The sequence below is a fragment of the Ascaphus truei genome, unplaced genomic scaffold, assembly GCF_040206685.1.
Source record: "Ascaphus truei isolate aAscTru1 unplaced genomic scaffold, aAscTru1.hap1 HAP1_SCAFFOLD_832, whole genome shotgun sequence".
Taxonomy (NCBI): Eukaryota; Metazoa; Chordata; class Amphibia; order Anura; family Ascaphidae; genus Ascaphus; species Ascaphus truei.
Genome location: NW_027457170.1, coordinates 18,996 through 33,286, shown reverse-complemented (window position 1 = coordinate 33,286; position 14,291 = coordinate 18,996). Strand labels below are relative to the sequence as shown.

The 14,291-nt window shown below is 53.2% G+C and overlaps 1 protein-coding gene across 1 annotated transcript in view; it reads right to left on the bottom strand.

Annotated features, from left to right (window-relative positions):
* POLH (DNA polymerase eta) overlaps positions 1–14,291 on the bottom strand; it is a 102,182-nt gene that overhangs the window by 69,268 nt on the left and 18,623 nt on the right. The window contains 3 exon segments of the mRNA XM_075584981.1: positions 1,582–1,701; positions 4,287–4,390; positions 5,476–5,645. Coding sequence (XP_075441096.1) covers positions 1,582–1,701; positions 4,287–4,390; positions 5,476–5,645 — 394 coding nt within the window.

Genomic DNA, 14,291 nt, shown 5'->3' with positions numbered 1-14,291 from the left:
GCAGGGATAGGCTGAAAACCTGACCTGTTGGTGGCCTTTGAGGACTGGAGTTGGCCGCCCCTGGTGTGTGTGTGTGTGTGTGTATGTGTGTGCATGTGTGTATGTGTGTATGTGTGTGCGTGCGTGCGTGCGTGCGTGTGCGTATATATATATCTCAATATACAAAACTCAGCCCCCTCCTCCCCTCCCGTGGGCTCCCCTCCTCCGATCCTCCGCCCCTCCCGTGGGCTCCCCTCCTCCGCCCCTCCCGAGGGCTCCCCTCCTCCGCCCCTCCCGTGGGCTCCCCTTTCCTGATCCTCCGCCCCTCCCGTGGGCTCCCCTCCTCTGATCCTCCCGTGGGCTCCCCTCCTCTGATCCTCCCGTGGGCTCCCCTCCTCTGACCTCCGCCCCTCCCGTGGGCTCCCCTCCTCCGCCCCTCCCGTGGGCTCCCCTCCTCTGATCCTCCGCCCCTCCCGTGGGCTCCCCTCCTCTGATCCTCCCGTGGGCTCCCCTCCTCTGATCCTCCGCCCCTCCCGTGGGCTCCCCTCCTCCTCCCCTCCCGTGGGCTCCCCTCCTCTGATCCTCCCGTGGGCTCCCCTCCTCTGATCCTCCGCCCCTCCCGTGGGCTCCCCTCCTCCTCCCCTCCCGTGGGCTCCCCTTTCCTGATCCTCCGCCCCTCCCATGGGCTCCCCTCCTCTGATCCTCCCGTGGGCTCCCCTCCTCTGACCTCCGCCCCTCCCGTGGGCTCCCCTCCTCTGATCCTCCCGTGGGCTCCCCTCCTCTGATCCTCCGCCCCTCCCGTGGGCTCCCCTCCTCTGATCCTCCCGTGGGCTCCCCTCCTCTGATCCTCCTCCCCTCCCGTGGGCTCCCCTCCTCTGATCCTCCGCCCCTCCCGTGGGCTCCCCTCCTCTGATCCTCCCGTGGGCTCCCGTCCTCTGATCCTCCGCCCCTCCCGTGGGCTCCCCTCCTCTGATCCTCCCGTGGGCTCCCCTCCTCTGATCCTCCTCCCCTCCCGTGGGCTCCCCTCCTCTGATCCTCCGCCCCTCCCGTGGGCTCCCCTCCTCTGATCCTCCCGTGGGCTCCCGTCCTCTGATCCTCCGCTCCTCCCGTGGGCTCCCCTCCTCTGATCCTCCCGTGGGCCCCCCTCCTCCGATCCTCCGCCCCTCCCGTGGGCTCCCCTCCTCTGATCCTCCCGTGGGCTCCCCTCCTCTGATCCTCCTCCCCTCCCGTGGGCTCCCCTCCTCTGATCCTCCGCCCCTCCCGTGGGCTCCCCTCCTCTGATCCTCCCGTGGGCTCCCCTCCTCCTCCCCTCCCGTGGGCTCCCCTCCTCTGATCCTCCCGTGGGCTCCCCTCCCGTGGGCTCCCCTCCCGTGGGCTCCCCTCCTGTGGGCTCCCCTCCTCCTCCCCTCCCGTGGGCTCCCCTCCCGTGGGCTCCCCTCCTCTGATCCTCCGATTCAGGGTATCTCACTGCAATCCCGCGACACCTCCCCCGCATGCGCGCGGTACCTCCCCCCATAGAGAGGAGGGGGTTGGGTGACGAGCACACAGCAGCTAAGGGAACCCCTGCCCGCAGAGCTTACACTCGCTGCCTGCTTTACCTACCCTGTTTTGTCCCCGAAGTGGCTCTGGAGATTTGATTCGCTGAACTGGGTCAGCTGACCCATGTACTCCACGCCCAGAATCGCGCTGATGGAGCTGCCCAGTTTCCCTCCGAGGTGACGGCTGATCCGCGGAGAGAGCGGGTTAAAGGTGCAGCCCCCGGTGCGATACAGGACTGCTGCTAAATGGCTTCCTTATACAGATATAACCATGCGCAAAGCAAAGATCTGGCTATTAAAGAGAGTACACGGTGCCCCTTAACCCTGTCACTGCCATTAGTACACTTTGCCCCTAGGAGGGACTGACACCTTAACCCTGTCACTGCCATTAGTACACTTTGCCCCTAGGAGGGACTGACCCCTTAACCCTGTCACTGCCATTAGTACACTTTGCCCATAGGAGGGACTGACCCCTTAATCCTGTCACTGCCATTAGTACACTTTGCCCCTAGGAGGGACAGACCCCTTAACCCTGTCACTGCCATTAGTACACTTTGCCCCTAGGAGGGACTGATCCCTTAACCCTGTCACTGCCATTAGTACACTTTGCCCCTAGGAGGGACTGACCCCTTAACCATGTCACTGCCATTAGTACACTTTGCCCCTAGGAGGGACTGACACCTTAACCCTGTCACTGCCATTAGTACACTTTGCCCCTAGGAGGGACTGACCCCTTAACCATGTCACTGCCATTAGTACACTTTGCCCCTAGGAGGGACTGATCCCTTAACCCTGTCACTGCCATTAGTACACTTTGCCCCTAGGAGAGACTGACCCCTTAACCCTGTCACTGCCATTAGTACACATTGCCCCTAGGAGGGACTGACCTCTTAACCCTGTCACTGCCATTAGTACACTTTGCCCCTAGGAGGGACTGACCCCTTAACCATGTCACTGCCATTACTACACTCTGCCCCTAGGAGGGACTGACCCCTTAACCCTGTCACTGCCATTAGTACACTTTGCCCCTAGGAGGGACAGACCCCTTAACCATGTCACTGCCATTAGTACACTTTGCCCCTAGGAGGGACTGACCCCTTAACCATGTCACTGCCATTAGTACACTTTGTCCCTAGGAGGGACTGACCCCTTAACCATGTCACTGCCATTAGTACACTTTGCCCCTAGGAGGGACAGACCCCTTAACCATGTCACTGCCATTAGTACACTTTGCCCCTAGGAGGGACTGACCCCTTAACCCTGTCACTGCCATTAGTACACTTTGCCCCTAGGAGGGACTGACCCCTTAACCCTGTCACTGCCATTAGTACACTTTGCCCCTAGGAGGGACTGACCCCTTAACCCTGTCACTGCCATTAGTACACTTTGCCCCTAGGAGGGACTGACCTCTTAACCCTGTCACTGCCATTAGTACACTTTGCCCCTAGGAGGGACTGACCCCTTAACCATGTCACTGCCATTAGTACACTTTGTCCCTAGGAGGGACTGACCCCTTAACCCTGTCACTGCCATTAGTACACTTTGCCCCTAGGAGGGACTGACCCCTTAACCATGTCACTGCCATTAGTACACTTTGCCCCTAGGAGGGACTGACCTCTTAACCCTGTCACTGCCATTAGTACACTTTGCCCATAGGAGGGACTGACCCCTTAACCCTGTCACTGCCATTAGTACACTTTGCCTCTAGGAGAGACTGACCCCTTAAACCTGTCACTGCCATTAGTACACTTTGCCCCTAGGAGGGACTAACCCCTTAACCCTGTCACTGCCATTAGTACACTTTGCCCCTAGGAGGGACTGGCCCCTTAACCCTGTCACTGCCATTAGTACACTTTGCCCCTAGGAGGGACTGATCCCTTAACCCTGTCACTGCCATTAGTACACTTTGCCCCTAGGAGAGACTGACCCCTTAACCCTGTCACTGGCATTAGTACACTTTGCCCCTAGGAGGGACTGACCCCTTAACCCTGTCACTGCCATTAGTACACTCTGCCCCTAGGAGGGACTGACCCCTTAACCCTGTCACTGCCATTAGTACACTTTGCCCCTAGGAGGGACTGACCCCTTAACCCTGTCACTGCCATTAGTACACTTTGCCCCTAGGAGGGACTGGCCCCTTAACCCTGTCACTGCCATTAGTACACTTTGCCTCTAGGAGGGGCTGACCCCTTAACCCTGTCACTGCCATTAGTACACTTTGCCCCTAGGAGGGACTGACCCCTTAACCCTGTCACTGCCATTAGTACACTTTGCCCCTAGGAGGGACTGACCCCTTAACCCTGTCACTGCCATTAGTACACGCGGGGGGTAAGGGACGGGGGGGGCGTGGGGTAAGGGACGGGGGGCGCGTGCGGGGTAAGGGACAGGGGGGGGCGCGGGGTAAGGGAAGGGGGGGGGCGCGCGGGGTAAGGGACGGGGAGGGCGCGCGGGGTAAGGGACGGGGAGGGCGCGCAGGGTAAGGGACGGGGGGGGGGCGCGCGGGGTAAGGGACGGGGGGGGCGCGGGGTAAGGGACGGGGCGGGAGTGGGGGCGTGCGCGGGGTAAGGGACGGGGGGGGGGGGGGCAAGGGACGGGGGGGGGGGGGCGTGGGGTAAGGGACAGGGGGGGGGGCGTGGGGTAAGGGACGGGGGGGGGGGGGCACGCACGGGGTAAGGGACTGGGGGGGGGTTGCGGGGTAAGGGACGGGGGCGCCGGACACTGCCGGCCTCACACATACTGAGCCCCCTCTCTCAGGCACAGGACCCTCACATTTTGCCGATGGGCAGCTGGTTGAACATGTCGGCCACGGATCCCCTGGCCACGATAGTTTGACGGTTGGGCTTGTTTAAGCCACAAGCCAACTTGGCCAGCACCTGGGGAAGGGAGAGGGAGTACATGCAGAGAACATGAGCATGGCATGAGGAGGAACACGGATACACGCTAATACCAAGAAGTACATGCAGAGAACATGAGCATGGCATGAGGAGGAACACGAGTACACGCTAATACCAAGAAGTACATGCAGAGAACATGAGCATAGCATGAGGAGGAACACGGGTACACGCTAATACCAAGAAGTACATGCAGAGAATATGAGCATGGCATGAGGAGGAACACGGGTACACGCTAATACCAAGAAGTACATGCAGAGAACATGAGCATGGCATGAGGAGGAACACGAGTACACACTAATACCAAGAAGTACATGCAGAGAACATGAGCATAGCATAGCATGAAGAGGAACACGGGTACACGCTAATACCAAGAAGTACATGTAGAGAACATGAGCATGGCATGAGGAGGAACACGAGTACACACTAATACCAAGAAGTACATGCAGAGAACATGAGCATAGCATAGCATGAGGAGGAACACGAGTACACGCTAATACCAAGAAGTACATGCAGAGAACATGAGCATGGCATGAGGAGGAACACGAGTACACGCTAATACCAAGAAGTACATGCAGAGAACATGAGCATAGCATGAGGAGGAACACGAGTACACGCTAATACCAAGAAGTACATGCAGAGAACATGAGCATGGCATGAGGAGGAACACGGGTACATCCAAGGACCACACAAAGCCGTCTAAATGCCGGTCAGTATGAGCGGGAGATCGCAGCTCTGACCTCTGCTCCCTGACCTCCCACCCCAGTAACAAAATGTGTGCGGGACAACACGCTGTGTGTACATGTGTGTGAGATTGTGTGTGTGTGGGGACCCCAGGGAGAATGCCGGGGGTATTGGGAGATGTTTGTGGCACTGCTGTGTACGTGTGTGTGTGTGTGTGTGTGTGCGCGCACGTGTGTGGGTGTGTGTGTGCGCGCGATTGTGTACCTTGTTGTAAGAGATCCCCGCAGAGCACTGGAAGCCGGTCTCCTCCTCTGTGTGTACATGTGTGTGTGTGTGTGTGTGCGCGCGCGTGTGTGGGTGTGTGTGTGTGCGCGATTGTGTACCTTGTTGTAAGAGATCCCCGCAGAGCACTGGAAGCCGGTCTCCTCCTCTATCGCGTCCCTCATCTCCTGCACAATGGTGGCGCCCACGGTCAGCTGTAACTCTGCGCTCTGCGGGTCCCCCAGCGAGAGGGGTCCCAGCCACTGCTCCAACCCACGCCGGCGCCGCTCCTCTGAGGGGGGGGGGGGAGAGAGGGCAGCCCGGGTCACACCTCACCGGCTACACAATAACAACTATACAGAACGCCAACACCACACATAAATACAAGACGTGCCGCGGAAGGCGAGGCCACGGAGTAGTGCCACGTCGGACCAAACTCGAGGCGGCAACTGCTATGTCTGGGAGATTACAAATCTACTTGAAGCAGCAGTCCACACTGCCCGCCATTTTGATTTAGTTTAAGAGACCGCGTCTCGCCGTTTCCAACACGGTTTTTCTTTTTTAAATCTGAAGCTCCGTTCAGCAGATAAAGGACTTTCAGAAACCGCGCGTCCGGGAGTTTAAAATGGAGCAGCCCCCATTGTGTAAACAAACAGAACCGGAGAGAAGAGCCGGGCGCGCTCCGGGGACGAGATCCGGAGATTATAGGAGGAGTTAAAGGGTGCGGTTTTACCAGAAAACGCTGGTGGTGCCTCCCGTAGCGACACTGCGCGCCGCAAAAAACAAGGTTAATAGAAATGTGATAAGTGGCCAAACTGCGCGCTCTCCCGCTCGCCGCTGCCAAGCGGGGACAGCGCATGCTTTTTCACAATGTGTGTGTGTCGCTCGGGGAGACACCACCGGCGTATTCTGGTATAACCGCAGCCTTGCTCACATAGGACCCTGGGAGTTTGCGGAATGAAACATGTTTGTATTAGAGCAGTAGTGTATGTATGGCTGGGATAGGTAACCTCAGCGAGCAGTGTGGTGTGTGCGCTGATACAGTATTGAGACCAGTCGTGGCTGGGATAGGTAACCTCGGCGAGCAGTGTGGTGTGTGCGCTGATACAGTATTGAGACCAGTCGTGGCTGGGATAGGTAACCTCAGCGAGCAGTGTGGTGTGTGCGCTGATACAGTATTGAGACCAGTCGTGGCTGGGATAGGTAACCTCGGCGAGCAGTGTGGTGTGTGCGCTGATACAGTATTGAGACCAGTCGTGGCTGGGATAGGTAACCTCGGCGAGCAGTGTGGTGTGTGCGCTGATACAGTATTGAGACCAGTCGTGGCTGGGATAGGTAACCTCGGCGAGCAGTGTGGTGTGTGCGCTGATACAGTATTGAGACCAGTCGTGGCTGGGATAGGTAACCTCGGCGAGCAGTGTGGTGTGTGCGCTGATACAGTATTGAGACCAGTCGTGGCTGGGATAGGTAACCTCAGCGAGCAGTGTGGTGTGTGCGCTGATACAGTATTGAGACCAGTCGTGGCTGGGATAGGTAACCTCAGCGAGCAGTGTGGTGTGTGCGCTGATACAGTATTGAGACCAGTCGTGGCTGGGATAGGTAACCTCGGCGAGCAGTGTGGTGTGTGCGCTGATACAGTATTGAGACCAGTCGTGGCTGGGATAGGTAACCTCGGCGAGCAGTGTGGTGTGTGCGCTGATACAGTATTGAGACCAGTCGTGGCTGGGATAGGTAACCTCAGCGAGCAGTGTGGGGTGTGCGCTGATACAGTATTGAGACCAGTCGTGGCTGGGATAGGTAACCTTGGCGAGCAGTGTGGTGTGTGCGCTGATACAGTATTGAGACCAGTCGTGGCTGGGATAGGTAACCTCAGCGAGCAGGCTGGTGTGTGCGCTGATACAGTATTGAGACCAGTCGTGGCTGGGATAGGTAACCTCAGCGAGCAGTGTGGTGTGTGCGCTGATACAGTATTGAGACCAGTCGTGGCTGGGATAGGTAACCTTGGCGAGCAGTGTGGTGTGTGCGCTGATACAGTATTGAGACCAGTCGTGGCTGGGATAGGTAACCTCGGCGAGCAGTGTGGTGTGTGCGCTGATACAGTATTGAGACCAGTCGTGGCTGGGATAGGTAACCTCAGCGAGCAGTGTGGTGTGTGCGCTGATACAGTATTGAGACCAGTCGTGGCTGGGATAGGTAACCTCGGCGAGCAGTGTGGTGTGTGCGCTGATACAGTATTGAGACCAGTCGTGGCTGGGATAGGTAACCTCGGCGAGCAGTGTGGTGTGTGCGCTGATACAGTATTGAGACCAGTCGTGGCTGGGATAGGTAACCTCGGCGAGCAGTGTGGTGTGTGCGCTGATACAGTATTGAGACCAGTCGTGGCTGGGATAGGTAACCTCGGCGAGCAGTGTGGTGTGTGCGCTGATACAGTATTGAGACCAGTCGTGGCTGGGATAGGTAACCTCAGCGAGCAGTGTGGTGTGTGCGCTGATACAGTATTGAGACCAGTCGTGGCTGGGATAGGTAACCTCAGCGAGCAGTGTGGTGTGTGCGCTGATACAGTATTGAGACCAGTCGTGGCTGGGATAGGTAACCTCGGCGAGCAGTGTGGTGTGTGCGCTGATACAGTATTGAGACCAGTCGTGGCTGGGATAGGTAACCTCGGCGAGCAGTGTGGTGTGTGCGCTGATACAGTATTGAGACCAGTCGTGGCTGGGATAGGTAACCTCAGCGAGCAGTGTGGGGTGTGCGCTGATACAGTATTGAGACCAGTCGTGGCTGGGATAGGTAACCTTGGCGAGCAGTGTGGTGTGTGCGCTGATACAGTATTGAGACCAGTCGTGGCTGGGATAGGTAACCTCAGCGAGCAGGCTGGTGTGTGCGCTGATACAGTATTGAGACCAGTCGTGGCTGGGATAGGTAACCTCAGCGAGCAGTGTGGTGTGTGCGCTGATACAGTATTGAGACCAGTCGTGGCTGGGATAGGTAACCTTGGCGAGCAGTGTGGTGTGTGCGCTGATACAGTATTGAGACCAGTCGTGGCTGGGATAGGTAACCTCGGCGAGCAGTGTGGTGTGTGCGCTGATACAGTATTGAGACCAGTCGTGGCTGGGATAGGTAACCTCGGCGAGCAGTGTGGTGTGTGCGCTGATACAGTATTGAGACCAGTCGTGGCTGGGATAGGTAACCTCGGCGAGCAGTGTGGTGTGTGCGCTGATACAGTATTGAGACCAGTCGTGGCTGGGATAGGTAACCTCGGCGAGCAGTGTGGTGTGTGCGCTGATACAGTATTGAGACCAGTCGTGGCTGGGATAGGTAACCTCGGCGAGCAGTGTGGTGTGTGCGCTGATACAGTATTGAGACCAGTCGTGGCTGGGATAGGTAACCTCAGCGAGCAGGCTGGTGTGTGCGCTGATACAGTATTGAGACCAGTCGTGGCTGGGATAGGTAACCTCAGCGAGCAGTGTGGTGTGTGCGCTGATACAGTATTGAGACCAGTCATGGCTGGGATAGGTAACCTCGGCGAGCAGTGTGGGGTGTGCGCTGATACAGTATTGAGACCAGTCGTGGCTGGGATAGGTAACCTCGGCGAGCAGTGTGGTGTGTGCGCTGATACAGTATAGAGACCAGTCGTGGCTGGGATAGGTAACCTCAGCGAGCAGTGTGGGGTGTGCGCTGATACAGTATTGAGACCAGTCGTGGCTGGGATAGGTAACCTCAGCGAGCAGTGTGGTGTGTGCGCTGATACAGTATTGAGACCAGTCGTGGCTGGGATAGGTAACCTCAGCGAGCAGTGTGGTGTGTGCGCCGATACAGTATTGAGACCAGTCGTGGCTGGGATAGGTAACCTCAGCGAGCAGGCTGGTGTGTGCTGTTACCTATCCCAGCCACGACTGGTCTCAATACTGTATCAGCGCACACACCACACTGCTCGCTGAGGTTACCTATCCCAGCCACGACTGGTCTCAATACAGTATCAGCGCACACCCCACACTGCTCGCCGAGGTTACCTATCCCAGCCACGACTGGTCTCAATACTGTATCAGCGCACACACCACACTGCTCGCTGAGGTTACCTATCCCAGCCACGACTGGTCTCAATACTGTATCAGCGCACACACCAGCCTGCTCGCTGAGGTTACCTATCCCAGCCACGACTGGTCTCAATACTGTATCAGCGCACACACCACACTGCTCGCCGAGGTTACCTATCCCAGCCACGACTGGTCTCAATACAGTATCAGCGCACACCCCACACTGCTCGCTGAGGTTACCTATCCCAGCCACGACTGGTCTCAATACTGTATCAGCGCACACACCAGCCTGCTCGCTGAGGTTACCTATCCCAGCCACGACTGGTCTCAATACTGTATCAGCGCACACACCACACTGCTCGCCGAGGTTACCTATCCCAGCCACGACTGGTCTCAATACTGTATCAGCGCACACACCACACTGCTCGCCGAGGTTACCTATCCCAGCCACGACTGGTCTCAATACTGTATCAGCGCACACACCACACTGCTCGCCGAGGTTACCTATCCCAGCCACGACTGGTCTCAATACTGTATCAGCGCACACACCACACTGCTCGCCGAGGTTACCTATCCCAGCCACGACTGGTCTCAATACTGTATCAGCGCACACACCACACTGCTCGCCGAGGTTACCTATCCCAGCCACGACTGGTCTCAATACTGTATCAGCGCACACACCACACTGCTCGCCGAGGTTACCTATCCCAGCCACGACTGGTCTCAATACTGTATCAGCGCACACACCACACTGCTCGCCGAGGTTACCTATCCCAGCCACGACTGGTCTCAATACTGTATCAGTGCACACACCACACTGCTCGCTGAGGTTACCTATCCCAGCCACGACTGGTCTCTATACTGTATCAGCGCTCACACCACACTGCTCGCTGAGGTTACCTATCCCAGCCACGACTGGTCATCCGCGAGGGGGTTTTGGGTTTTGTGGACCGTAGGCACGTTTCAACATCCTAGCATGCTAAGCTGAGAGCTGCTAAAACCTGTCCTGTTACTGGACACAATATATATAATTCTGTACTAATGGTATGGCTGTTAGCACGGAGACTCACACAGCACAATATCTGCTCCCACTAACACACCCTCTCTGTGTGGACACATTGATGTCTGTACGGAGACATTACCAAGCAATCAGTGTGAAGAATTGGTGTTACCGGTGTGATAACTATTCCTTATCAGTATGGTAGTGAGTCGGTGTTACCGGTGTGATAACTATTCCTTATCAGTATGGTAGTGAGTCGGTGTTACCGGTGTGATAACTATTCCTTATCAGTATGGTAGTGAGTCGGTGTTACCGGTGTGATAACTATTCCTTATCAGTATGGTAGTGAGTCGGTGTTACCGGTGTGATAACTATTCCTTATCAGTATGGTAGTGAGTCGGTGTTACCAGTGTGATAACTATTCCTTATCAGTATGGTAGTCAATCGGTGTTACCAGTGTGATAACTATTCCTTATCAGTATGGTAGTGAGTCGGTGTTACCGGTGTGATAACTATTCTTTATCGGTATGGTAGTGAGTCAGTGTTACCGGTGTGATAACTATTCCTTATCGGTATGGTAGTGAGTGTTACTGGTGTGATAACTATTCCTTATCAGTATGGTAGTGAGTCGGTGTTACTGTTGTGATAACTATTCCTTATCAGTATGGTAGTGAGTCGGTGTTACCGGTGTGATAACTATTCCTTATCAGTATGGTAGTGAGTCGGTGTTACCGGAGTGCTAACTATTCCTTATCAGTATGGTAGTGAGTCGGTGTTACCAGTGTGATAACTATTCCTTATCGGTATGGTAGTGAGTCGGTGTTACCAGTGTGATAACTATTCCTTATCAGTATGGTAGTGAGTCGGTGTTACCAGTGTGATAACTATTCCTTATCAGTATGGTAGTGAGTCGGTGTTACCAGTGTGATAACTATTCCTTATCAGTATGGTAGTGAGTCGGTGTTACCAGTGTGATAACTATTCCTTATCAGTATGGTAGTGAGTCGGTGTTACCAGTGTGATAACTATTCCTTATCGGTATGGTAGTGAGTCGGTGTTACCAGTGTGATAACTATTCCTTATCAGTATGGTAGTGAGTCGGTGTTACCAGTGTGATAACTATTCCTTATCAGTATGGTAGTGAATCGGTGTTACCAGTGTGATAACTATTCCTTATCAGTATGGTAGTGAGTCGGTGTTACCAGTGTGATAACTATTCCTTATCAATATGGTAGTGAGTCGGTGTTACCGGTGTGATAACTATTCCTTATCAGTATGGTAGTGAGTCGGTGTTACCAGTGTAATAACTATTCCTTATCGGTATGGTAGTGAGTAGGTGTTACCAGTGTGATAACTATTCCTTATCAGTATGGTAGTGAGTGTTACCGGTGTGATAACTATTCCTTATCAGTATGGTAGTGAGTGTTACCGGTGTGATAACTATTCCTTATCAGTATGGTAGTGAATGGGTGTTACCAGTGTGATAACTATTCCTCATCAGTATGGTAGTGAGTCGGTGTTACCGGTGTGATAACTGGTCCTTATCAGTATGGTAGCGAGTCGGTGTTACCGGTGTGATAACTATTCCTTATCGGTATGGTAGTGAGTCGGTGTTACCGGTGTGATAACTATTCCTTATCAGTATGGTAGTGAGTCGGTGTTACCAGTGTGATAACTATTCCTTATCAGTATGGTAGTGAGTCAGTGTTACCGGTGTGATAACTATTCCTTATCGGTATGGTAGTTAGTGTTACCGGTGTGATAACTATTCCTTATCAGTATGGTAGTGAGTCGGTGTTACCAGTGTGATAACTATTCCTTATCAGTATGGTAGTGAATCGGTGTTACCGGTGTGATAACTATTCCTTATCGGTATGGTAGTGAGTCGGTGTTACCGGTGTGATAACTATTCCTTATCGGTATGGTAGTGAGTCGGTGTTACCGGTGTGATAACTATTCCTCATCGGTATGGAGTCGGTGTTACCGGTGTGATAACTATTCCTTATCAGTATGGTAGCGAGTCGGTGTTACCAGTGTGATAACTATTCCTTATCAGTATGGTAGTGAGTCGGTGTTACCAGTGTGATAACTATTCCTTATCGGTATGGTAGTGAGTGTTACCGGTGTGATAACTATTCCTTATCAGTATGGTAGTGAGTCGGTGTTACCGGTGTGATAACTATTCCTTATCAGTATGGTAGTGAGTCGGTGTTACCAGTGTGATAACTATTCCTTATCAGTATGGTAGTGAGTCTGTGTTACCAGTGTGATAACTATTCCTTATCGGTATGGTAGTGAATCGGTGTTACCGGTGTGACAACTATTCCTTATCAGTATGGTAGTGAATCGGTGTTACCAGTGTAATAACTATTCCTTATCAGTATGGTAGTGAGTCGGTGTTACCAGTGTGATAACTATTCCTTATCAGTATGGTAGTGAGTCGGTGTTACCAGTGTGATAACTATTCCTTATCGGTATGGTAGTGAGTCGGTGTTACCAGTGTGATAACTATTCCTTATCAGTATGGTAGTGAGTCGGTGTTACCAGTGTGATAACTATTCCTTATCAGTATGGTAGTGAGTCGGTGTTACCAGTGTGATAACTATTCCTTATCAGTATGGTAGTGAATCGGTGTTACCGGTGTGATAACTATTCCTTATCAGTATGGTAGTGAGTCGGTGTTACCAGTGTGATAACTATTCCTTATCAGTATGGTAGTGAGTAGGTGTTACCAGTGTGATAACTATTCCTTATCAGTATGGTAGTGAGTGTTACCGGTGTGATAACTATTCCTTATCAGTATGGTAGTGAATGGGTGTTACCAGTGTGATAACTATTCCTCATCAGTATGGTAGTGAGTCGGTGTTACCGGTGTGATAACTATTCTTTATCGGTATGGTAGTGAGTCGGTGTTACCGGTGTGATAACTATTCCTTATCGGTATGGTAGTGAGTGTTACCGGTGTGATAACTATATGGTAGTGAGTCGGTGTTACCGGTGTGATAACTATTCCTTATCAGTATGGTAGTGAGTCGGTGTGCTAACTATTCCTTATCAGTATGGTAGTGAATCGGTGTTACCAGTGTGATAACTATTCCTTATCGGTATGGTAGTGAGTCGGTGTTACCGGTGTGATAACTATTCCTTATCGGTATGGTAGTGAGTCGGTGTTACCGGTGTGATAACTATTCCTTATCGGTATGGTAGTGAGTCGGTGTTACCGGTGTGATAACTATTCCTTATCGGTATGGTAGTGAGTCGGTGTTACCGGTGTGATAACTATTGCTTATCGGTATGGTAGTGAGTCGGTGTTACCGGTGTGATAACTATTCCTTATCAGTATGGTAGTGAGTCGGTGTTACCGGTGTGATAACTATTCCTTATCGGTATGGTAGTGAGTCAGTGTTACCGGAGTGATAACTATTCCTTATCAGTATGGTAGTGAATCGGTGTTACCAGTGTGATAACTATTCCTTATCAGTATGGCAGTGAGTCGGTGTTACCGGTGTGATAACTATTCCTTATCAGTATGGTAGTGAGTCGGTGTTACCAGTGTGATAACTATTCCTTATCAGTATGGTAGTGAGTCGGTGTTACCGGTGTGATAACTATTCCTTATCAGTATGGTAGTGAGTCGGTGTTACCAGTGTGATAACTATTCCTTATCAGTATGGTAGTGAGTCGGTGTTACCGGTGTGATAACTATTCCTTATCAGTATGGTATTGAGTCGGTGTTACCAGTGTGATAACTATTCCTTATCAGTATGGTAGTGAGTCGGTGTTACCAGTGTGATAACTATTCCTTATCAGTATGGTAGTGAGTCGGTGTTACCGGTGTGATAACTATTCCTTATCGGTATGGTAGTGAGTCAGTGTTACCGGAGTGATAACTATTCCTTATCAG